At 38.7% G+C, this 26,429-nt stretch overlaps 1 protein-coding gene across 3 annotated transcripts in view; it reads left to right on the top strand.

Annotated features, from left to right (window-relative positions):
* Nucleotides 1–26,429, top strand: part of Grhl2 (grainyhead like transcription factor 2) — a 148,214-nt gene that overhangs the window by 32,927 nt on the left and 88,858 nt on the right. For all 3 annotated transcript variants that reach the window (XM_046464789.2, XM_046464790.2, XM_046464791.2), the window contains exons 2-4: nucleotides 8,067–8,262; nucleotides 16,257–16,324; nucleotides 20,861–21,254. In XM_046464789.2, coding sequence (XP_046320745.1) covers nucleotides 8,067–8,262; nucleotides 16,257–16,324; nucleotides 20,861–21,254 — 658 coding nt within the window. The remainder of the gene's footprint in view (nucleotides 1–8,066; nucleotides 8,263–16,256; nucleotides 16,325–20,860; nucleotides 21,255–26,429) is intronic.

Here is a 26,429-nt window from a genome sequence, read left to right on the forward strand (position 1 = left end):
GGAGTTGTGACACTGGCGGGGGCTTGTCAGCAGGGTGGAGCTCACTGTTTCCATGGTGGGCTGTTCTGCTAAATGTCCTGACCACAGGTGCTGCAGGGACCTGGAAGTTTCCTTTGTATATGTTCAAGTGAGGCCCAAGGGCACAAACTGTGGGTTGGACACATTAGAAAATTTTTAATGTTGCTTTAAACTCATTTTTTAAAACATTTTTTCCCCCAATTCTTTTGTGGTAGTTTAAAGTTACTCTAGGTATTTTATGAAGTTGTTTCTTTCTCTGGCCCTAGTACCCCTCAAAGGCAGACTCCCGCATTTAAGAAATGTATGTTTAGCTAGTTCCTCTGGATACCCTGTAAGCAACTGGTTTGGTCATCCATCCTGAAGACCCTCAGCCTTTACCCAGCTGAGTGGGATCCACAGTCCTCAGTTATGCATTAATCCTTCCTGTACCAGAGTTGAGGTGCAGCCTCTCAACTCTGGTTTCTCTTTTATTCCAATTTTTTTCTGCTTTTTATCTTTGACAATTACACTAAAATCTCTCTTTTCCACATTCGCTATAAATTTTAGAGATGCATACAGGAAAGGTTTTGAAATGGAAACCTGTCCTGCAAGTCTTGTAAGGTGCTTTTATGCTTGCTTTCCTGCTGCCAGAGGTTTGAGCACTATAAGTTCCTTAGAAACATTGATTCCGTTTTTAAATATCATAGCTATTTTGGTTAGAAAATAATTTTCCCTTTAAAAATCATGCTCTCTAAATATAGTATTTACTTTATTTCTCAGTTCTTTAATTCATATATATTATATAGTCTTTAAATCATATGTATATCACATAAATTATTTGTTAACATTTTTTTCCACAGAGCATTTAAAAACAAACAGCCTCTAGTTATGTCAAACTAAAAACGAATAAGTATTTACTATCTATCACCTCACATAATTTATTCAATAAATATGTGTTGCCTGTCTGTGCACACTGTAGAATGTGCCAGGATCTTGGAATTCTACAAGCAATTTAAATAAATGATCTTTTTCTAGGGAGCTTATAGAGTCCCCCTTTGCACAATTTCTGTATTGCTCTGATTTTTCACACTATCTCAATTATTCCCATATAGAAAGTTTCCTGTCTGTTGTTCTCTTGTCTCCAGTCTACTTCCTAGTGCCCCTTTTTGAGTAACTCTTTTTTTTTCCTAATTATGAAAGTGGAGTATAGTCAAGAATTGGCAAGAGAAGGATGCTTAAGAATTCATACTCTGGGATGCAATCCAAGTGTGACCTGATTGCTACGTGACTCTTGGAAGTCACTCAGCAATTTTCTCATCTGTATAAAGAATATGATAACCATATCTGACTTTAAGGAGTATGTGATTTAACCCATTTAAGGTACCTATGACATGATCTGCCATATATATGGCCAGTGCTCTATAGGTAGTGTGATATTATTATTAGAGATTATTTTCAAAGTTAAAAAGTAAAAGTTCACCTATAGTCACTGTTAACATTTTGAATTTTGATTCACACACACACACACACACACACACACACCCCAATTTTAATAATCTTATAGATTACCGTCTTTATAAATTATCTCCATTTCAAAAATTCTTATCTGTTTTCTTCCACTTTCCATTGTGATATTTTTCTCTTTATGATTTATTTGTAGTACTTGATATACCTTTCCTGCAGCTTCTTTATATTTATTTCTAACCCTTTAGATTCTGGATTACTTAATAGGTGACCTAAGAGCATGCTTAGGGCATTAGCAAAGCTGTAGCACCAAAGAAGAAAGAAAGAGAGAGATTTCATTTCAATTGGTAGATCAATATATTTTGCAATCAGTTTGTCTATACTAATTCCCATAGACATAAATTTCATTTCACGGCTTCTTATATTTAAAATTCATGTATTTTATTTGGTGAAGGTCATTATAATTTTTTTTCATTGAATTAATTGAATCTTCTCTTTCCCCAATACAAGTGTCTTTGACATGAAGATGGTCAGTACCACCCCAGGGTTATAAATTCATCTTACTTCTCATGACTCCTGCACAGGTTAGGTCAAAGGCAAGAGGTCAGAGTCATTAATCACAAGCAGTGAGTGTAGAAACTTTCCATTAAGTTTCAACCCTGGTTCTACCATGGGAAGTGTCTGTTATCTCTTATGGTCTGCCTCTAGCAAATACCAAAAGGAGGGACGTTACAGAAAGTAGCTAGCAGTGAAACAACTAGCATCATTGGCATTTCAATTGTGACATTAACTCTGGCTAGAATAATTGGTTCATTAATTTACGTTTGAAAGTCTTATCCTGTTAATGGAGAAAATGCCAAGATTCTAAAAGAAAATAACAGTCGTCCTTTTTTTCAAATTTTGCTATTTATGGTCTAAATATGGTTGGGATTTTTTTTTTTTTTTTTTTTTTGGCATGGAAGTTGAAGTGACCATGTGAGTCAGTAAGTAGCTATAGTGAATCAGCTACAAGAAATAGAAATGGATGAAGACCAAATGTAAATATTTGTGCTGAAGACTCAGAACATGGGTCAAGATATTTGGAGAATAGAACTCATGTGATCTCAGGATAAAGGCTACGAGTGTGTTGGGGGGGCAGATATGAGGCAGAGTATATGATGTGAAATCCTGAACCTTATAGAAAAGCTTTGCTACTTTGTTTATTTATGCTTTTTAGATATACATGACAGTGGGGTGTACTTTGACAGATTATACATACATGGGTAAACTTAATCTAATTAGTATCACATTCTTGTGGTTATACATGATGTGGAGTTTCACTGGTAACATATTCATATATGAACATTAAGAAAGTTATGTCCAATACAATTTACGGTCTCGCTACTTCTTCTTAAAGAGATGGAAGTCATATGGTGGTGGCTGAAGATCAGAGGTTTGGCTTTCCTATATTACCTTGTTCCTCTATAATCTTCTTTGTGACACAGTGAGAGGGCACTACTCTGTACCTAGCTCTCTGCTAGGAGCATTGCATATATTTCTCCCATTTAATTTATGCAACAACCCTTCCATAGTGAGGAAGCTGAGGTCCAGACAGGTAGTAATAGCTAATGAGTATTATGGCCAGGGTTTGCATCTAGGACCATTTCCTGGGGGCATTTTCTATAAACAAATATTCGGACACATTTTTAAAGACCTATATTAGATGTTTCTTAAGCCGTAAGTGCCCAGGGCCAGTCTAGGTAGCTAGTTATATTAATTTACTTGGGGAGATGTGTGTTTGTGAGAATACCCTGGGGAATGGGGTGGAAATTGGAACATCTAGAAGAAAAAAAAAAGGCAATGCTAGAGAAGAAGAGTTTCCAGAGTTTAGACTGAAACCAGACTGGTCAGGGATCTAAGACAGGCCAAGGACAGTGGCGCAGGGGAGCTGCTGGGGGTTTTGTTGAATGGAAGTCATTTCTTGGAGTCCCTGGTGGGTCTGACACTTAAATGAGTCTTCTTCGCATAGTAGAAATTAAGTGATACACAATATAATGAATAATATACATGCTATAGGAGTTCTTGGCAAGGGGATGCTCTAAAGGAGTAAAATTATGTAACATTTTCTATTGGATAGAATGTTGCAACTGGACTTAGAGTAGTTGTCAGGGAGGAGAACAACCTCAGCAAAGGAATGCATGAAGGTAAGAATGCACTTCTTTAGGGAACTACAGAGAAAGTGGCTTTAAAAAAATTTTTACACACACATATTATATTTATTATTTATATTCATTATATTTATATTTATATTTGGGGGATACTAGCGATTGAACTCAGGGGCACTGAACCACTGAGCCACATCCCATCCCTATTTTGTATTATATTTAGAGATAGGGTTTCACTGAATTGCTTAGCACATCGCCATTGCTTAGGCTGGGTTTGAACTTGTGATCCTTGTGTCTCAGCCTCCTGAGCCACTGGGATTACAGGCTTACACCACCACACCCGGCAATGTTTATATGTATACATTAAACAAGTAGAAGGAAATAAATTTTGAGAAACAGATTGAAGCCAGACAAAGGAGGAATTTAAATGTCAGATGGAGGATTTGGGACTTGATAGTATAGGTAGTAAAGAATTATACTACTCTCTAGAAAATCATGTTCTGTGAAGATTATTCCAGAGGATTTCAATATGGTTCAGAGGACAGAGACTAGTTAGAAGCATGAAAAGCTAAGACTAAAGCTGAACATGGTGACTGACTTCCTACAAGGGACACATATTTTTAGAAGGGGAAGATACTATGTGCTAAGTTCCCTGCCTGTGTTCCTTCCCAGAATGTTTATTCTGTGTAGAGGGAGGAGGAGGTGAAGGTGGGCTGATCCTGGCAGAGTGATCCAGAGTTTTTGTGGACCTGTAGATTATCATCTCAGTCAGGTGAGTGCCCCCTCCCTCCCCTCTCTCTCCTTCAGCTGATGACTCAGTTCTCAAACTTGCTTCCAACTTCTGCAAAATGAAGTAGTGGCTCAAGAAATTAAATAAGGGGGGGGGGGAAGGAATTGTATGTGTAATCTAACTTGACCTTAGCCTTGCTGTGAATGGTCTGGTGCTCATTTGCATTTTCCTTCAAAGAAAGACCCAGGTAGCAAGGAGTAGCAAGTTTGTAGTTGTCATTCACAGTTCTTTGTCCAAGGCTCCTTAGAACACAGCAAACCTAGAACTTCACAAAGGACATTTAAGAAAATGACCAAAGCAGAATTTGAATTATTATTTCCAATGAATGATAATAAAAACTTCACAAAGTGTTTTTAGTTTTGGTAAACACTGCACTGTGAAACTTTCCTTTCTTTACAAGTCTACATTTTTGTTCAGTGTACCAGAGAGATGATTACATTTTTATTAAACCAAACTTCATTCAATAGTGCTCTGTACTGGAGAGATTATAATCTATGAAGAAGAAGAAAAAACCCACCTCATTGCATAGTTAAAGGAGAGGAGGTCACAAAGGGCCCCTTGGGCCATTAATAGTGTGGAAAGAAATGACCAGTAAGATTGTGCTTTCACTGTATAACTCTTTCCATTTATCATGTAAGAATTTATCAACAATTTCATCCTAGGGGAAAGGCTGATGAATCTCTTACATTCATGAGCTAACATCTGGGCTAAGAACAGATGACATCAGCAATCCAGAAGACTTAGCAGGCAGGATCCCACAAAGGAAGACTCAGGAAAAATATTTCCATGGATCAGGACAGCACTTACTATAAATCAAGTCTTGGCTACGATCTCTTAGCCTGGGCTTCCTGCTGAACTTTTGGAAATTAGCCTATATTGAAATTAACACTCCTCCTGCAGTGAAGCAATACATGCTTCTCTCAGGCAGGAAAGAGATCTTTTTCAGTAGTGAGATTCTTGCAAATATGAACCATTTTCAAGTGATGATGGTTTGACTAACAATTTTTTGACTTGATGATGTGAAAGCAATACACTTTCAGTAGAAATCATACTTTGAATTTGGATCTTTCATCCATCTTGGAACATCTGTACTATGAAGCTCTTTCTTTATTCCTTCCTGTGGGACTGAGCATTTTAGAAAGCATGCATGATGTCTTGGCCCTTAGAGGCAACTGCTGGGGGCTCAGAATCTATTTCTACAACATGGAAGTGCTATTTTATTGTTAGATCAAAATATGCAAATTTCTCTAGCAGACTCTCCAAAATGAACATAGATGTGCTCCTGTTGTCAGAAAATTCCATTATTCTGCACTATAAAATATATTCTTCAATTTAAAAATGATTGCCCACATCTCTCCTTCTCAAAACTGACAAGCACATTCCTAACTCTCTGTCTTTCAGTTCTGTTCCTTCTTGGTTCTCTGACTAGGTTGGTCTCTTCTATCATGCACCTTCACAACACTGTCCATTTGCTTTCTCATGCTCCTGACCTTTGCAATAGATGCCCTCTGTCTAGCCTGCTAGATGACAAGCAGTGTGGGATACAGACAGTGTCTGTCTTGTCCCTCCATACTCAACATCCGGCACAACGTCTGGCACCTATTGGGCTGTCCATAAATGCTTATGGAATATTGCTAAATAAATGTTTTCTTTTTAATTAATGGTTATCTTTAGTGCTTTTTTTTAAGAGAGAGAGAGGGGGGATTTTTTAAATATTTATTTTTAGTTTTTAGTGGACACAACATCTTTGTTTGTATGTGGTGCTGAGGATCGAACTGGGCCGCACGCATGCCAGGCGAGCGCGCTACCGCTTGAGCCACATTCCCAGCCCTAGTGCTTTTAAATTATAGTCAACTTTACCAAAAATTGATGTGTACACAAGTATTGCAGAGCAGTTCAATAATAACCTTATCTGTCATTTACATAGCACAGGGCAGTTTACAGGACCCTATTTTATCAATTATTTTATTTGATCTTCACAATCACATTGTGGGGTAAGTAGTGGCCATTGCTATCCCTATTTTAGGCAGAAGAAACTGAAATTTGATGTCCAGCCAGCTTTCCTCCATAGTAGGTAACTGAGCAAAGACTCACTTGTAGGGCCCATGCTATTCCATGTCACCACACTGCCTGTGGCTTGTAAGCCCCTTGATCAGGGTTTTCCTCATTTGCTCCAAGAAACCTGATTATACACTTTTAATTCAATTCATCTGCAATTGTGGGCAATATTCTTTCCTCCTAATCAGCTCCACCAAACGACTGGGACAAAAAGCTCAAACCAGAGTCCTAGAGACCATCTATCCTAGAATTCCAGTCTGCTAAATGTACTTTTTCCACCTGCCCCACCCCTACCCTCAGATGTATTTTACCCCAGACCCTTTTCTGACCTTCCACCAGTGCCTGGCATACCAGCATAGAAAGGGCCTTCAACACACTCTGTGTTGAGGGTTCACACCAGCTCTCCATCACACAGGGAGCCGGTGGTGACCCTGAAGGAGTGTAAGCAAAATGAGACCTCTTTTATAATAACTGTGGGCCATCAGGAGGTGTTGGTAGCTGCATATCCTTTGATTACCATCAGTGTTGTCTAAACTCATCCTGTCACCTGTCTGTGTGACGTTGCTGTGTGCCAAAGCAGGTGTTACTGAAGTACAATGTCTCATTGTTCCATTTTGGTTCCACTTCAGTGAATAAGCAAGAGAGTCAGGAAGTGAGAGAAAAGCTTCTCCAGGCTCTTTTACTTGACACTTTGGGTCCCAGCATGAGGAGCTGCTGGGACGTCATGGTCTTTGGGTATTTGAGTCATTCTCACACCCACCTGACGACACTGCCTTGTGTGTTCATTGTGGAGTTGCACAAGATTGACCCGGCCAGGAATGTTTGCCTGACTGCCCCTTTCTGTCTCTACTGAAAGTTCTCCAGATGTACTCCTCACTCTCCATAATGGTCTTCATAACCTGTAGCTTCTAAATCACCGAAATACAGTAGAATAACCTGTAGCTTCTAAATCACCAAAATATAGTAGAATAAACTGTAGCTTCTAAATCACCAAAATACAGTAGAATCCTACAACAATGTAGGGTTTATGTATCACCTGTCTTGTTGCTGTTGCTGCATGTTCTTATTATGCAAAATTATCTGTATGTAATATGCTGTGTTTGCTAGGGGGCTTATATTGCCTATTTAATTGAGAAAGACTTAGATTAGTCTGTAATTTGCTAGTAATGTCAAGCATAGATTAAACTAGATAAAAAACAATGTTTAATAATCATTAATGTATTGATTACATTTATGTATTGCACAAACTTATAATTAAAACTCAGTTAAATGAAACCTACTCTCAGAGGGTTCCATTCAGTACTCATTAACAAAGAATAATTAAATAAAATTACTTAGAATAATTGGATATGGAAAGCCAAGTTCGAAGGGGATCAACTTAAACACCATTTAGGCTACCTTTTAAAGACCTGTTAGTACTTTTCATAGTGAAAAAATTAATTAGTGATTTTATAAATGCAGCACATCAGTCGCCTTAGTTTTAACCTTTCCTTTCTTCTTCCCCATTCTAGGAAACTAGTATACAAACCAATACTCGTCCACATAAAGTATTTTGTTAGGGGCATACAGGAAAATTCCCTGATAATGAACCTCCATTTTTTATGTGTTCACAGTAATAAAAGACTAGTGGCCTTAGTGCCCATGCCCAGTGACCCTCCGTTCAACACCCGAAGAGCCTACACCAGCGAGGATGAAGCCTGGAAGTCGTACCTGGAGAACCCCCTGACAGCGGCCACCAAGGCGATGATGAGCATCAATGGGGACGAGGACAGTGCTGCCGCCCTAGGCCTGCTCTATGATTACTACAAGGTGGGTTCTGCCCTCTTGCTTTCCCACTCTTCCTGCCTCCTGGGCTCCTCTGCTGATGGGAGGAACAGGCCAGTGGACTTCTGTGGAATTCAGCCTCTTCCGTTCTCTGCCTCTTTGCGAACTCATCTGTGAAGCCCAACCTCACACCCACCAGAGGAAGTTTCCGTTTGGGGATAACTGTTTCTCATGTCCTTTGTGCACATTCATAGATATTATGAAATATATTTCTTAATATCATATCACTCATACTTCCTTACTGGCATGTTTACTTTGTGGTTATGATTTTTGGTGAATAAAGTATATTAATTGTGTGGCTGTACCAAGATTTAGCTATTGCTCAGTTCTCTGGTCACTAGGTTGAAAACTCTAGAGTTTTCAGTTTTATAGGGAATATTTTAGGGGATGACTTGCAGAAATTTCAATCCTTACTGCCTCCATTTGTTTCAACAGGCACTAAACTTCTATTTTGAAAAATCCTGAAAATGAAATAAATACAACCTTAGAAAAAATACTTGCTTTATAGCACTTCCAAAATAGAACATTTCAGGAAACCCCACAAGAAGAAACAGTCTGTCTTGAGGGATTATACCTGATATGACCTACTCTCTTAGCAATATTGAAATGTGAATAAAATAAACAAGTGTTTGCTGAAGGATGGGGATACTTTGCCTGGATTTGACTGTGAACATCTTTGTTTTATGCTGGGAATTGGCACAAAGGTGAGCTGGCTGTGTTGCTCTTATCTGGGGATGAAAGCCCTCTCTCTGCATCATGGGACTAACATCCTTGGACAATATCATCAGGAAGAGCAATTTCCCTTTTAGTGATCATCAGTCTCTGCTTCCTGTTGTCTTATCTGAGATGAAGAGCAAGGGTGAGTGACAGCTGTGAGGGATGGACAGGTCAGCCAACCAGGGTTTTTAAAATGAGGATATTATTAACTCTAATGAACATGTCTTTGTTGTTGGGGAATGCTGGAGAACTCTATGAAGTGCTTTTCATGGGTACCCTTGCTGGTCTAGGCAGACATCCCCCTTTATCCAGTCCAGCAGAGTTGGCAGATGTTGTGGCCTTCTATGAAAGTGTGAAACTCCCAACGGGACTCCTGACATGGTGAGAAGGGCCTTAACATTAGGAAAAAGTGGATTCCAGATGCAAGGATGCTTTACATTTCATTTCCTGACAATAAAGGAATAACTTAAACATGAAAAAAAAGAAGCCTGAGAACCCAAATGGTTTCATGGTAGACTTTTCTTGCTTCTTTCCTGTTTGTGGTTGTTTCTTATTCTTTATCTTTTCTGACTAAAGATCTCATCTGAAAAGTACAAGGATAAATTCTAAATGTTTTGGAGTGAAAATTTTCAAAATCCTTTTGGGGATCATTCTGAAGCTCAGATCATCAAATCTGCTTTATGCCCTAGATCATTTGTTGAGGTTCAGCTTTTTTTTTTTTTTTTTTTTTGGTTTCATCCTTAGAAAGTTGTTTTCCCTAATGAGAGAAAAAATAATCAAATATTGACAGTTTTATTTAATTTTTAAAATCCATTGACAATCATTAAAGTGATTCTGATTTAATCATTCAGATAATTACATTTTTCTAACTTTTGTAATGTTAGTATTTCAGTTAATAGCTTTACTATTTAGAAGAAATATATTGTTCTTATTTAATTTTGTCATTGTGAAATGAACATAGTTTTAGATGTCTATATTTGATGACAATTCTTTTTAATCAGTGAAAAAAAAAGTCTTGCTTAAAATGTATTTTATTTCCCATAGGGTCAGAGAATAATCTAGTATTAGTAAATATTGATAATCAAGTATTATTAAATGTAGTACTTAGATTACCTCTCCTCTGACACATTTGCTGAGATTCAAAGGAAAGTTTAAATATTGTTTTCTGTCAATATTGTGTGACGTAGGATATGGAATACATAAACCTCAAATTGTAGCCAAGTCTACAGCTCTTTGTACTGAATTAATATTTTCCAAGATCTGTTAGGGTTCTGGCTCCCTTCATTTCACAGAAGACTTGCTTTCTTTTTGCTTGAAACATTTTAGTGCCTGTGAAAAGAATTATTGGACTTGTTTCCAATGATCATTTTTGAGGCTTTGTCTGTTCTCTGGGATGCCTACAGTGTATGTATACTGGGTTTAGAGTTATAAAGTTAAATAGCCTGGGATGATAGGCCTTCTCCTATGGCAAAGCGACATGTTAATGAAATAGGAGTGATTTCTCACTTTTTAAAAAATATAAACTGGGAAGTTAATGTTAACAATTACTGTCACATTATCATTTAAATTTTATCAACTTTTTATACCTCTTTTGAAGTTTGAAGGCTGAGGCAGGAGGATTGCAAGTTCAAAGCCAGCCTTAGCAACTTAACAAGGCCTTAAATAACTCAGCGAGACCCTGACTCTAAGTATAATATAAAAAAAGGGCTGGGAACATGACTCAGTGGTTAAGCACCACTGGGTTCAATTCCCAATACCAAAAAAAAGAAAAAGACAAAAAGAAATAGTGCTCCCTGTCCTTGGAAATTGGCAAAGGCATGTCTTTGTATAATACTTTATAGCTCTCAAGTTTTGTTCACCTACATTTTTAACTGTCACCACAGGATCATTGCAGTGAAGCCCATCAGGTTTTACATTTTATAGTTAGACAACTAAGTGGAATTTACCCACGGTCACAGGACAGTCCTGGGTTTCCTAATATCCATTTCATTACAATGCCCACTATCTTAAAAATGCTTTTATTTGAGCCTACTTGTAAATAGTTCAAAATTTTAAAATATACATTTGAAGCTTGCTATGTTGCGTACTAATTAAGTGGTATTTATTTTTAAAAAAACTTATTGAATATCTTATAATTTAGGGACTCAATTCCAGTGCAGTTCTCACTGCAGTTTAAGCTACTTACCAAGAGCAGCTCCAAAATCAAGTGGAAACTTTCTAGAATTTCAGGCTTGACAGAAAAACATAACAGATTTAATTAGTTAGATATTTTTAAAAAGGAGTTGAATTTATGTCTTAGTCTGTTTTCTGTTGCTATAACTGAACACTACAGACTAGATAATTTATGGAGAGTTAAGGTTTATTTAACTCATAATTCTGGAGGGTGTGAAGTTCAAGGACATGAAACTGGCATTTGGTGAGGGAATTCTTACTGCATAATAACATGGTAAAGGATATCACATAGCATGACAGATTATGTATTCTAGCTCAGGTCTCTCTTAGTCTTTTCATAAAGTCACAAATGTCACTATTGAGGCCCCATCCTCATAATCTACTCTGATCCTGATTACTTCCCAAATGCTCCACCTCCAAATCTCATTACCATGAATTTAGAGTTTAAGTTTCCAATAGGTGAACTTTTGGGGGATGGGTTCATACTGTAGCAACTTACTCTTACTTTAATTTTCCTTGAGAGTTTGTTATAATCTGGTTTGTTATAATCTGCCCGGTCAGTAGGTTCCTGTCTGTTCTGCTGACCTGGTAGTGCTGGAAGTAGTTTGTTGGTTTGTTTATCCAACAAATATTCACAATTTAGCTACGATCTTCTAACAGTAGTGATAGATATCATGAGGGTGGATTGGATATCCACCTCAGAGAAGCCACAGAGTCACAGGCCAGGATAAACCACCTATAAATCTGTAACTCATGCATGGAGTAAGTGCTGTGTTTAGGAGCAGTAAATTGACTGACAATTTTCCAGAGGGAGCAATGCCGGCTCTGCTAAAGAATAGAGGAGGTTGTCAGGTAGACAGATGAGGAGAGAACCTGTCAGATAAAGGGAACAGGAGACAGAAAACATGGGCTATAAAATGCCAAATTGAACTCAGTGGAATCCAAGTAATGGTGCAGCTGAACAGGAGAGGGAACTGAGGTCAATCGAGAAGGCGGCAGCTCTGTTTTGAAGAGCCTTGCCAGGGCAGGCTGGAGGGCAAGGGCAGGCCAGGGTTGGGTGCATGGTATTGCTTTTTGCAAAATAAATGAATGAATGATAAATATTTATAAGCTGTTGAGAATTATTTTTAAAAAATCAGCTTTTCTACTTTTCTTTTTTTCCAGCCTCCTTGAGGAATAATTGACAAATAGAAAATATATATATATATATATATATATATATATATATATATATATATATATATATATATATACTTAAGGCCAACAACTTGATGTTTTGGTATATCAGCTTTTCATTTAAGTTTGTGCAAATCCATTATGGACAATGAAGGAAAGCTTACAGAAGAAAATGAAAAGTTTATAATCCTTGTATTATAACATTTGACTTAAATTTCCTCCAATTCCAAAGGATTTTGAACCTAGGTGTCATAGATGGGAGAGATTATCTACATATATTATAGTAGCAGCAGCAGCAGAGTGGTAGATTGAGGGGAGAGAGTTCAAAAAGCAGTCCATTGCAATAGATGAAAAATACTGATCTAAGGGATGAGTATGGGGGAGGGGAGTTCCCTGGATCAGCATTTGTGAGCCTTTTCCCTAAATCACCCATTCAAACAGGCACTACAGAGAGACAAAGCAATATACTCAAGAAATTATTAAGTATTCATTTGAATAAAAACTGGCAACTGATTGTGTGTGTGTGTGAGACAGTTGTTAGGGGGAGTTCAGAGCTCAGAGAAAGATGCCTTAGATGAGTGTGGGGTGAACAAGAGTTTGAGGAGCTTTGTAGGAAGTCCAGGTGAGATATAGTAAATGTGGATCTAGTGCTCAAGAGAGGGGACAGAGTTCAGAGGTCTCAGTTTCTCTGAAGACAGTCTGCAAAGCCCAAGGTGACCATGGTTCAGAGAGGCCTGGATTGCAGCAAAGCCAAATAATCAGCAAACAGTAATCATCTCTATAGCTTTTGTTCAACACTATATATGAGCCCAGCTGTCTGCCCATACTAGTGGCTCTGGGCAACAATAACATTCCCTTCCATGCATCTTTGGAGTGAGTTTGGAATCCCTATTTTTTTTTTTTTTTTCTATTTCTTCGGTTCTGCCTTCCCTAGGCCATTGGAATTTATGAATTCATTCTTGCAGTAAGTATTCTGAGAGGCCCTATTACATCCTAGGCACTTAGGACATAATTGCACAGGATAGGCACTCATGGAGATTGTGGTCTTATCATGGATACAGAAATTCAAATGGGACTTGAGGTCTAGTCAGGACTATAAACCTGGAAAAGGTGTGGAGATGGGGAGTGCATTGTGTTCCAGGCTGAGCCAACTTTGTGTGAGGTCTCTGTTTTGAGAAGGAGCTTTGCATGGCCATAGACACCCTGTGGCTCAAGTGTGATAGGTAGCAACTGGGCTGCTCGTGCTGAGATGATAGGCTTTTTGGAGGTTATGTTCCTGAGAGTATGAGAGAGTTTTAAGTAGCAGCATGAGAAAATCAGGCTTGCATTTTTATGAAGACCACTTGGATGAAGAAAGGATTTGTGGGAATTGAGTGAAGAAGAGGAGGGATGATTCAGGAGATGGTTGCAGCCCAGGCAAGAGGCACTGGGGGCTGAGTCTAGAGGGTGGATTTTAGACACAGGGTATTTCATGCCACCTGGTTGGTGGGGAATGATTCAAAGTCAGGGAGAATGTATCTATGTCATAGCACAGAACCTATGGAAGGGACCGTAATGAAGTAAAACATCTGTCCTGGTGCAAAGCCCTTCCTCACCTGGCTTTCACTCATCTCTGAAGCCACCTCTCTCCCTTGTACATTTCTTGCTCTGGCAATGACTTCCTTATTCTCTTATATCCTGGAGTTTTATAGAAGCAGTTCCCATAGCTAGAAAGCCTTCTCCATCTACCCAATAGATTCTCTCCCAATCTCAGTGATGCCGGAAGCTATGTCCTCTAGGTTTCCAGAGCACCCTGCACATAGCTCAGTTTTACATCAAATCTCTGGGGACTGGACTTTTAAAAAACACTATTAGGGAACACTATGTATGTGTAGAGAAGCCAGATGCCTCCTGGTGGGGATGAGCTATGTGATAAACCAGGACGCAGCCGCAGGAAATCTGGGGAGACAGGGTCTTCTCCTTAAATACTGTTTTCTCCCTACCACCTTCAAAGTACACATTCTGGTAAAATATACATGACTTAAAATTTAGTCATTATTAAGTGCACAGTTCAGTGGCACTAAGTAAGTTATGTGAACATCTCTACCATTCATCTCCAGGACTTTCTCATCTTCCCAAGGTGAAACTCTGTACCCATCCACCACTAACTCCTCATTCTCCCCAACCCAACCCCTAGGGATTTCTATTCTGACTTCTGTCCCCTTGATCTATTCTAGGTGCCTCATATAAATGGAATCATACAACGTTTTTCCTTTTGTGTCTTAGTTTATTAGCATAATATCTTCAAGTTTCATCCATAGTATAGCATAATTGCCATAATTATAGCAGAATTTCATTCCTTATTAAGTCCAAATAATATTCCTATATATGATACACCACATTTTGTTTACCCATTCATCTGTTGATATATACTTGGGTTGCCTCCTTTGGGTTATCATGAATAGAGTTGCAATGAACATTGATGTACTAGGTATTGAGGACTAGATCTGTCCTCTTCAATTCCTGACAGGAACCATGTTTTATTCATGCCATTTCTATCTAATATTTAACAATGCCTGGTATGTTGTAGACTCCCAAAATTGACATAAAGGACTTACAATTGATTTATTTTAACAAATACCTATAAAGCACCAGACATTCTAAATGCTTTCAAAAATTTACCTAATTTAATTTTACTAAAAGCCTACGAAGTACAGGATGATCATTAAGCTCAGTTTACAGAGATGAGGAAAGCTGAGTTTAGTCAGAGTCAAACCCAGGCAATCAGGCTTTAGGTTTTTTTTTAATTTTTTTTTTTTTTTAATTTTTTAGTTCTTGGCGGACCCAACATCTTTGTTTTTTGTTTTTTTTTTTTTTTTGTATGTGGTGCTGAGGCTCGAACCCGGGCCGCACGCATGCCAGGCAAGCACACTACCGCTTGAGCCACATCCCCAACTCAGGCTTTAGGTTTTGACCCTTGGTGACCCTGCTGTCACCTCCCTAGTCCAGCTACCTGGGCTTGCATACATATCTGAGCCATAGGAATTACTCAAGGTGTCCAGTGGAAGAATGTTTCTCGTCAATGTGTTTATATCTTAATATGTAAGGCTGCATTTGGATGCAAAGGAGATCGGTTAAAAGAAAATCTGAAGATGTATTGAAAATCCAAAGACAAACAGGTAAATAACAAATAAATCCCAACCTACTTACTCATGTGTTTGGAAATGATGGCCGAGCAGAGGATCCATGATACAGCAGGGAGATGATGGTTGGAGAACTTAGGGGTGTCCTCCTAAGCACCTTTTCAGTAACACTTCAGGTAACACGTTGGCATTAGGGTTAAGATGATAATGAAAGTGCATTGGAAAAAGTCATTGGAAAAAGTGCATTGGAAAAAGTCAAAAACATTGTGGAGTCAAGTTACCAAGCTGTGTAGGGAGGGTGGTAATGGGTGGTCCAAGCATATTAGCTGCTTGTTCCCCCCTGGCTGAGAGTGTGGTCCCCTCCTCAATCCCCCTGCTCTTGCTGGCACCTGATGTCCCTTATCAGAGGGAAGGGATAGTCTTGCTCCTTAACAAGATGCTTTCTTTAACTCCATGATGCTTCTGTCTGCTCAAAGGCACCCATGTCCTGACTCAACCCATACAAGTTGCTCCTCTCCAAAGTGGGGAGGGCATGAAGATATCAGGGACAGGGACAAGGTCATCAAAATCATGTCTGTTGTGACCTTATGTTTATCACCACCCCCTTTTATTCTGGGTCCACTGTCATTGTCACTCAAGCTACTCACTCTTTAACATCTCCTGACAGTAACAGATTTGCCATTTCTTCCCAGAGAATGTTCCATTGTGATTTCTTTGTTTACACTGATGTCTGGTTCTGCACACGGTCACTGTTGCCTACATGTCAGTCTGATTGATTGATCATGTTTCCAGGTTCCTCGAGACAAGAGGTTGCTGTCTGTCAACAAAGCAAGTGACAATCAAGAAGACCAGGATAAAAGGTATGATGGGTGTAAAGGAATCTACTAGACCCCCAGAATATCTCCTTTTCTACATTTTTCTTGAAAAAAGTAGTATTCAACTAATGAAATTTTGTTCTTGAGAGGCGATGTGTTCAAAACGCTTTGCCCTCCTCTGTCTGTTGGAGTTTGGACCCAAACTGAATCTCTCACTAGGGAGAGAAAATTCCATTGTTTTGATTATGCATCCAGAAGGTCATCAGCAAGCTTTTCAGATGAAGAGCCTGCCAAGGAGGCTTAGAAGCCTGAGAATAGGCTGGCAAGGGAGCCAACTGCTGGGGTAAACATTTCTGACTAGTACCATGGCTCCACCAATGCGCCAGGCCTGGAGGGAGTGAGACACGGAAAGATTGAGGATCCCTCTTCCTAAGGGAGGTGGTAGGGCTCCTTCTTAGCTGAGGGAGGCAGCTGGTGGAGGGCCAGGATCTGTGTGAGTGCTCTTTAGGTACAAGGGTGGGAAAGCCATTAGGAGATCATTATGTCCCCCCCTGTGCACACACACCTTTCTACCCCTTTAAATTAAGAACCAGTAACAACCAGGACACAGATAAATTGATATTTAAAAGGGGAAAAATGCCACCAATTTTATGTATAATGAAACCAATTGGAGAATGTGACTTGAAATCTGTAGCCCATAAATCTTCAGTCTTGACTTAGGTGACTCAAGGTAGAAGGTCATACCACTATGATACAGCAGGGTGCTGTCTTTTGGTTCAGAATGATCCAAACAAAAGGAGGGGACCACCCTTCAGCTACTTCCCTTCAAGTCACCTACTTTTTCTCTGCAGTGGGATGGAGAGAAATCACAGGGGTTTTCTCTAGAAGTTTCTTTCACATGGAAGTATGAAGCCAGGAGAAATAAAATCACTAGCTAGTGTCTATGTCAGAAACATACCTGTCCTGGATAGAAACTGCTATGACATTATGATCTTTGTTTTCTTTTTGGTTTTTTTTTTTTTTTTTTTGCCTACTAGCAGAGGTCACTCTGCTCCCTAGCAACCCTGGGCTCTGCAGCCCCTGTATATAACCCACCCCGGCAGATCACACTGTCTGTGCCTCATTCACTGTTCCACTAGGGACTTTCTGAAACTATCCTGAGGTCTCAGGACCTCACTCTTCAGGTATTGTGACATTTCCTCCATACAGCCAGTTTTATTGAGCTAATGGCTTGTGCTGTCTGCTAAGCCTAGGCCAATAATCACAATGGAGTCAGGGCACAATGAGCCTAGGCTGTGTGCTCTGTCTGCATGATACATCAGAGGCAAGAGAAGCCATTTTTATTAAGGCATATTTTAGAGCAACATTTCAGAGTGACAACACTCGTTGTATTTCAGCAATTATTTTTGTGATTTCCATGAAGCACCTTAAAAAAAAAAAACCTGGCTAGGAGGTAGAGTAAACCACCTTGTATAGAATAATTATGACTTAGCAGACTTCTCATTGAATCTAATTTGGAAGGATATCATTTTGATCTGCTATGTGTTCATGAATTAAGGTGCCATGTGCTAACATGATATCATTACAACTGTTTGTATACAGAAGTTACTACTTGGGGAAAATAACAGACTCTCAATGACACAATCCAATTTTTTTTATAAAGTGTATTCAGCGCACCATTCTTTGTATGGCAATTTTTTCTTACAATGCAGTTCAATTCTAAGTTCTATTGCAGGTAAGCCAGTATCCCACAATAATTCTTCTTTTGTTCTAATTTCCCATTTCTTGGATGTCTTTCTAAAATTCTCTGGCATCAGCTTCTGAAGTTAATTTCATGACAGAGGCACAGTCACATATCATAGTGTGGTGTCTGAGTAGATTATTTCCTGGTGATATGGTAATAACAATTCAGCTAGATTTATACAACTCTATAGTTTGCTGATTTATGTGTTAATAAGAACACCAGAGGATATTTGGACTTGTGCTCTTTGTTTAAAATTCATGTTTTACATGAAATAAAGAACTGAAAAATCTGGCCTGAAATAGACTATAGACAAGCTTGAATATTCTGGCAAAGTCAAAAAATGTGCCTGTGTGAAGTCCAGAGTGGAAAGTGGGTAATTGCCTTGGCAACCAATCAGGGTAGACAAACCCATCATTACTCAATCTGCAGGACCTTATCCACAAGAATTGTTTTTTTTTTTTTTTCTCCACCAGAGGGGTTTGGTAAATTCTAGGTTCCAATTTAACTAGTAAAGGAATGACCAGGGGCCCTTACTGTGTTCATGATGTTGAGGCCCACTCAGGGTGGTCTTGTTATGGCAATACTTTTTTCTGTTGTTTTTTTTTAAACACTGATTTTATCATGAGGTTTCTTTTTTAAAGGAACAACCATTAACATTCCATGCAATGTTCTAAACAACGGGGCTTAGGAGGTGCTGATGTAAATGGGTGGTCTGGCTTTTGGCATCATCCTCCTAACTGGATTCAGATGAAACATAATTTCTAAATCTTCACTGTGTCTTATATGTGATTCACTCCATTGATCCTACCATGAAAACGGGTTAATGCTGAAAGCCAGAATGTCTGTATGAGTTCCTAGAATTATTATTATTGTTTCTACAGAACTGTGACAGACTCAGAGATGTTTAGCTATTTTTCTTTTGGCTTTGTTCATGGGGAACCTTTCTTTCTTCAAACTTCGCTGTGAAGTTTTATCTGAAAATTCAAAGCTAAAAACATCCATGTCTTGCTTGATAGGTGAGCTCAGAGGCTATTGGACTTCTCATGATAGAAAGGAGCCAAGAGAGCCCAATTTTTGGAAGACAAAATTTTATTCAAATATTTCACTCCATAAGAGATGCTAAACAGCCCCAGAAAGTACATGCTATATAAAAAATAAGCAAATTAAAAAAAATCCAGAACATCCCAGATTATCTAAGACAAGGTTTCATGGAAAAATGTCTATTTATCTCCATAATATGGAGAATAGTCATAAATGAATAAAAGTGCCCCCTCTTCCAATTTTACGGAGCAGAGGGATCTTGCTAGTAAAATCAGTTTTCTATCAATAATTATCTTCCATTTATATGTTCCTCTTTGCTTCTGCTCTTTCCTGGAATTCTTTAGTCTAAATGAAAGTATTTCATTCTAACCTGCCAAGAATTAATTTTCTAATTAAGGATTTTCTAATTAAGAATTAATTTTCCACTCCTTTCTCTCTACCAGCCAAGAGGTCAGAGATCTTGTTATCCATAAGCCCAGTTACGGCTTTTTTTTTTTTTTTTTTTTGTACCAGGGATTGAACTCAGGAGCACTTGACCATTGAGCCATATCCCCAGCCCTATTTTGTATTTTATTTAGAGACAGAGTCTCACTTAGCACCTTACTTTTGCCGAGGCTGGCTTTGAACTCACAATCCTCCTGTCTCAGCCTCTGAAGCCACTTGGATTACAGGTGTGCCCACCACTTCCTGCCCAATCATAGCACTTCCTTAAGATCCAAAAGTACCTCAGTGCTAACAATGTCTATCTGTGTACTCAAGCTGTTTCTCAATTTGGGAAAGATACTTTAATGTTAAATTCTTATTTCTTATTTCCTTTAAGAAATTTAACCCACAGAATGGTGAAAAATATCCTTCCTTCCACTCTTCAAATTACCATGCTTATCCTGTTGTGTTTCTCTCTTTCTCTTAAAAACTTTTGAGAGTTTGCAACCACATACAGAAGTGCAGAGGACAGTACAATGTCCTCCTCAAATGCTCATTACATCTTCCAATTCATACTGATAAATTTTCATCACACCGCCTTGGTATCCACAATTTCCCTCTTACTCTTTCTTCCTTCATTTTAATCCTGACCCCACCGTCTTTTTACTTCTAACCTCTTCTGATTTGGACCTCTAAAAACAATATTTTATTACATAAACACAAAATCATTATCACAACCAACTATGTTAATGCTACTTTCTTAAGTTCCTAGTCCATAGTCAATTTCCTCAAAAAGTCCCCCTGCATCTCCTACTATCTCTTCAATTTGTTCAAGTCAGGGTCCAAACATGATCCACTCATCATCCACTCATCATACTTGATTATTAGGGTTTTAAAATAATTTTTTATTTAAAACTGTCCTCCTTCCTCTTTTATTGTTGTTGTTGTTGTTTTTTGTTTGTTTTTTTGTTTTTGTTTGTTTTTTGTGCCTTTGACTTGTTGACAAATTTACGTCAGTCAGGTGTGCTACATTCTGGTTTGTTTCTTTTTGATTTTTAAATATTTCTTCCAGTTCCTGTATTCCCAAGAGCTGAAAGTTAGGTCTAAAGCCATGATCAGATTTAGAGTCAACTCTTTTTTTTTTGAACAGTAATGCTCTATGGTGGCACTGAGTAGTTGACATTGGGAGATACCAGGGACATGCATGGCTTATTGTCCTGCTTCTGGTGATGCAAAGATCCTTTGCATTCTGTCGTGAGGTTCCCTGTCAACCTTCCCCCTAATGACTGCCCGCATCCGGTATTTTCTTGTGAGTGGCAAAGTGGTGACTTTTCTAATTGTATGACATTGCGGGGTCGGGTTTGTACACACAGAAACTGTCTTGGCGCCAGTGAAGCCCAGAGTAATTTGAGTGGAGGAGAAAACCGCGTGCAGGTCCTAAAGACAGTTCCCGTGAACCTTTCCCTAAATCAAGAGCACCTGGAGCATTCAAAGCGGGAACAGTACAGCGTCAACCTCACCGAGAGCCCCGCCATCATCCCGGTGTCAGGGATCACCGTGGTCAAAGCTGAAGATTTCACGCCTGTGTTCATGACCCAACCTGGGCACTACACCAGGGGAGACGGGGAGGAGCAGCGCGTGGTTATCTTTGAACAGACTCAGTACGACCTGCCCTCCATCGCCAGCCACAGCACCTATCTCAAGGACGACCAGCGCAGCACCCCTGACAGCACCTACAGCGAGGGCTTCAAAGACGGCACCACGGAGGTGAGCCAGGGCCCGAGCTCCACTGTGCTCTCTCTTTTCTTTTTAAGTGGATTAAATGAATGGAAATGTGAGTTTAGGTGTTCTGGAATTTTCTCTAGGTGAGTGGATGTGAGTAGAACATTGCTATTTTTTCTCGACTCTTAAATGACAGATCCTTTTAGCTTTAGTCTTAAGATTAAATATTTTTGAGGCATTAAGAAATATTCTTTCCAAGCGTAGTGGTGCACATTTGTAATCCCTGTGGCTCCAGAGGCTGAGGCAGGAAGATCATGAGTTCAAAGCCAGCCTCAGCAACTTAGCAAGGCCCTGTGCAACTCAGTGAGACCCTGTTTCTGAATAAAATACAAAAAAAAAAAAAAGGGGGGGGGAGGGTGCTGGAAATGTGGTTCAGTGGTTGAGTGCCCCTGGGTTCAATCCCTACCAAAAAGAAAAAATGAAATTGATCTTGCTTAGTAAAGTTTCTACCTTGACCTCCTCTAGTAATAACCTCCCAAATGATAAGTAGCAAACGACATTGCCTGTCAATTCTTTTTTAAAAAAATGTCATTTTTAAAAACCTTGTTAGATTGAATATTCGAGGAGAAGGTGTTCTATCTATAGTCCAGTTTATGTGTGTGTGCTTTGTATTTCACGATGGAGACTACATATTTTCAGGTGCCCATAGAATGTACAAGAACAGTTATCTTTGCTTGCTTGTTTAAGTTCATATGTTCAGAGTGCTGAGTTTGAGAGATTTGGTTTGTATACAGTTATGTAGATGTCTTTGGAATCACCATGTAGAAAGTTCCTTCACCCTAAAAGTTCCCTTGAACCCCCTCTCCCTCCCTTGGCTCTTGGCAAATGCTAACAACCTGCCTTTGTTACTATATTGTTGCCTTTTTAAATATGTCAGGTAAATAGAATGATAGAGTGTATGTATAGTCTTTTATGTTGTCTTCTTTCACTTAGCATAATTTTAAGTTTCACTTATGTTGCTTATATAATTTTTTAAAAATTGCTGAGTAGTATTCCATGGTAAGTGTATATCACAGTTCGTTTACCTTTGTACCAGTTGATAGATTTTGGTTGCTTCCAGTTTGGGGCTAATATGAATAATGCTGCTATGAATATTCATGTGTTTATTTTATTTTATTTGGTACAGCCATTTTTTTGTATTTTATTTAGAGAGAGATCTCACTGAGTTGCTTAGGGCCTGGTTAAGTCACTGAGGCTGGATTTGAACACACGTGTGATCTTCCTGCCTCAACCTCCTAAACCACAGGGATTACAGGCGTGTACCACCATGCCCAGCTTCATGTGTATCTTTTAATGTGGACAGAGGCCTGTCATGAGCAAATACCTAGGGCTGGAATTTCTGGGCCATTTGGTAAATGCACATTTAAGTTTACAAGGGACTCTCACACAGTGCTTCAAAGTGATGGTACCGTTTTCATTCCCATTGGCAATGTATGAGGATGCCTGTCTTCCACACTCTTTCTAAAACTTGGTATGTCACTCTTTTAAACTTTAGCTATTTTAGTGATATAACATGGTATCTCATTTTGATTTGAGTCTGCATTCTCTGATTTCTGTTGAGCTGTTTCGTATACTTATTTGGCCCTCCCTGTGTCTTCTTTTGTGAAGTATTTGTTCAAATTCTTTGCCCAATTTTCAAATTGGCTTATTTATGTTTCTTTCATTAGGTCGTAAGAGTTCTTTAAGTAGTGTGAATATAAGCTCTTTATCATCTTGTTTGGTATCTTGTACCTTTTAGTTTCCTAAATGTCTTTCAAGGAGCAACAGTATTAAATCTGATGAAGCTTGCGTTGTCAATTTTGTCCTTCATAGTTGATACTTTTGGATATTGTTTAAGAAGTCTTTTCCTATCCCAATGTTACAACAAATTATTTTTTCCCTGTAGATGCCTAATAACTTTACCTCTTACATGTAGGCTTCTTATCCATTCTTAGGTAAATTTTATATTTGATATGAAGTAAGGAAAAAATGTTGTTTCCCCCCACACACTGATAATCAGTAGTTCAGCACCATTTGTTGAAATAATGATCTTGCATCCATTTAATGGCTTTGAAATCTTCTCAGAATATCTGTTCATGATATAATCGTGGGCCATCTCTCCAATATTTGACCTAGAATATGTAATGTATACCTTTAGTAGATCATCACCTTCTTTACCTTTAGGGAGCAGCGCATCTGGATTTGAGATGATACTCATTGTCTTTCCAATTTTAAACATGATGGCAGAAGGGGGAAATGGGTGGTTTTTAATTTCCTAAAGAGGAGAAGCATGGTGGCAGCATGCCAAATATCTTAAGCTGGCTGCTTATTTGGGACAAAAATGTAGTTACTGGAGTTTGAGATTTCATTGCTAAATAATAACATTGAAAAATAGTAAACACTTGGTAAGGGCTGGGGTTGTGGCTCAGTGGTAGGGCACTTGCCTAGCATGTGTGAGACACTGGGCTCAATCCTCAGCACTACATAAAGATAAATAAATAAAAAAAATAAAAGTATTGTGTCCATCTACAACTAAAAAAATATTAAAAAAAAAAAACCCAACACTTGGTAAACACTTATTGTGTGCTAGGCATGCATCTTAGCTGTAGTAACAATGCCGAAGCCTGGGGAATTTTCAGTGAATAGATTAAAAATAGACTACTAATAGTTTAAATATTTCAAGTTCCCTTGGATAATATTTGCTAACTCTGGTGTTTACCTACCCAACAGTCTATTAATATTCACCTCTTTTCCTTTGAAAATAAAAACCCTTCTTCCTTCAAGTTTTGGCTACCCTATGCTTCAATGAAAGCCCATGCCTTTTCAATCTGAGGTGAATTTGGATGAATCTATCTGCCAGTGATTAGTACAGAAATAGGCATTGATGAAATTCTCAAATCTCTGATGAAATCTGCTGGAGAACTGTAAGAGTCTTCTTAACTCCAAACATAAACATTTCTTTCCATGACTTTGGATTTTGGATGTGCCTGAATATAACCTACCAGGAAGCAATTAGGGACACGTTTGAGGGGAGAAGTCCAGACAGCAAGAATACTAGTGTAGAAAGAAAAAGAAAATCCAGCTTTGATTTAGCTTACTCCATCAGCATCATCTCTATGCATTTCTTGTTATATGAGGAAATAAATACTCTCTTTTACTTACAATTCTTTATTTTGGACATATACTCAATTTTAGCTAAAGCAGAAAATGTTTACTTCTAAATCTTTCTAATAATATAAATATATTTATAACCAAAGAAGATTATTTTTAACAATAATATGGACATAAAAATGCAAAATACATAAGAAATTTTTCAAAATTAAGGTTAATTAAATGCCACTAATTAAGTATATAGGAAAGCTAACATTATTACTAGATTTGATGCTGATATGTACTCAGAAGTCTTAAATCAGAAGAAATATTTCAGCAATAAACCTGAATACATATGGCAATTTAATATATAATAAATATGTCATAATAAATTTTGGAGAAAAAAAAAAAAAGAAATGCATTTGGCAAACTGTTCTGGAGGTTGAGAACTTCAAGATCAAGGAGCCACATCTGCTGAGGGCCTCCTGATACATCATCCCATGGCAGAATGGCAGAAGGGCAAAAGGTACACATGTGTGACAGAGTGGGCTTGTAACAAACCCACTCTGGCAGTAAGAACCCACTTTCTTGGGGCCTGGGATGTGGCTCAGTGGTAGAGTGCTCACCTAGCATGCATGAGGCACTGGGTTCCATCCTCAGCACCACATAAAAATAAAATAAAGGTATTGTGTCCACCTACAACTAAAAAATAAACATTAAGCCAAAAAAAAAAAAAACCCACTTTCTCAGTGACAACCCACTTCCACAACAGTTACCTTTATCCAGTCACCATGGCCGTCCTCACAACCTGTCATCTTTTAAATATCTCACCTCTCAACACTATTGCATTGGAGTTAAGGTTTCAACACAGACACTTTGGGATACATTGAAACCAGAAACCATAGCAGCGTCATTCTAGGTGATGTGTACTCATTAATCCTTCTGAAAGCCGCATGAGGATGTAGCATTATTGTCAAATTTCTTTTCTTAATGAAGAAACCAGGGCATAGAGAACACAAGAATTGGTTACTTAGCAGCAAGTGGGAGTGATGGAACTTGACCCAAGTTGGCTGCTCCAGCACCTACATCTTTAACTTTCACCTCCGTACTCTTGGAGAAGACTGTGTGGGACCTTCCAATTCTCAATAGTTCCATTGCTTAAGTCAGTGACTCGCCAAATGTTTGTTTAAAATCTGGGTGTCCTTTATCTATGGCCATAGATAGTTCTTATCTTCTGGGTGGGGAGAAGAGGCTGAAAAGGTTGGCAAGCAGCATAAGCTGCCTGCAGACCTGTGGGAGCTGGTGCACCCAGCCCTGCCACTCCTGACACCAGTCATTTAGGGGCACCTGCTGTGTTTTCTACAATCAGCATGACCAGAGCCAGACATGAGAAATTCCCTGCCCCTAAGAGGCTATCATATTTCTTGGAGTTTGGTGGCTTTACAACTAAACTTTTATTATCCTCATAATAAAAAAGGAAAAAAAGTCTTACAGTTAGCTTCCTGTTATAATGCTGAAAGTAGTTTTAAAAAGTTTCTTTTAACTGAGTGAGGGATCTTGTAGAATCTTTGATATTGTTGAATACTCAATTTGTCCCCCAGCAGTCAGGGATGCTTCTGTAGGAAAAACAAATAACTGAAACTACCACTCCATAATCCCAGGTGAGGGATTAGGTACAAGTTTCTTCACCAGTGGGTTGCCACTGATGTATTTTCTCACACTTTCTAGAGACATTCTGTTAGTCACAGAAGAGTGTGTGGACATGGTCCAATGTCAACGGAAACATCATACTATTGGGGGGATGGGATATCAGTTGTGTTTGTGTTGTAGATAAAGAGCCATGTGAAAGGAAGCTATTGTGTTCGGAGCTTTATTTTGGAGTTGATGAGAAAGCAAAGGAACTTGCCAAAAGCTAAAAATGAAGCATTTAGTTAAGCTGCTGCTCTTCTCATCTTGGAGGTTGGAGTTTGTGTTGTAGATTGTATTTCAGCCTGATGTACATTAAACCAAATGATCTGCTATGATCTTGAGGCTGTTTTTTTGTTTGTTTGTTTTGTTTTGTTTTGTTTTGTTTGGTTGTTGTTGGTTTTG

Source organism: Marmota monax, unplaced genomic scaffold, assembly GCF_021218885.2.
Source record: "Marmota monax isolate L192 unplaced genomic scaffold, Marmota_monax_Labrador192_F-V1.1 WCK01_AAM20220418_F8-fsc00003, whole genome shotgun sequence".
In the NCBI taxonomy this organism is placed as follows: Eukaryota; Metazoa; Chordata; class Mammalia; order Rodentia; family Sciuridae; genus Marmota; species Marmota monax.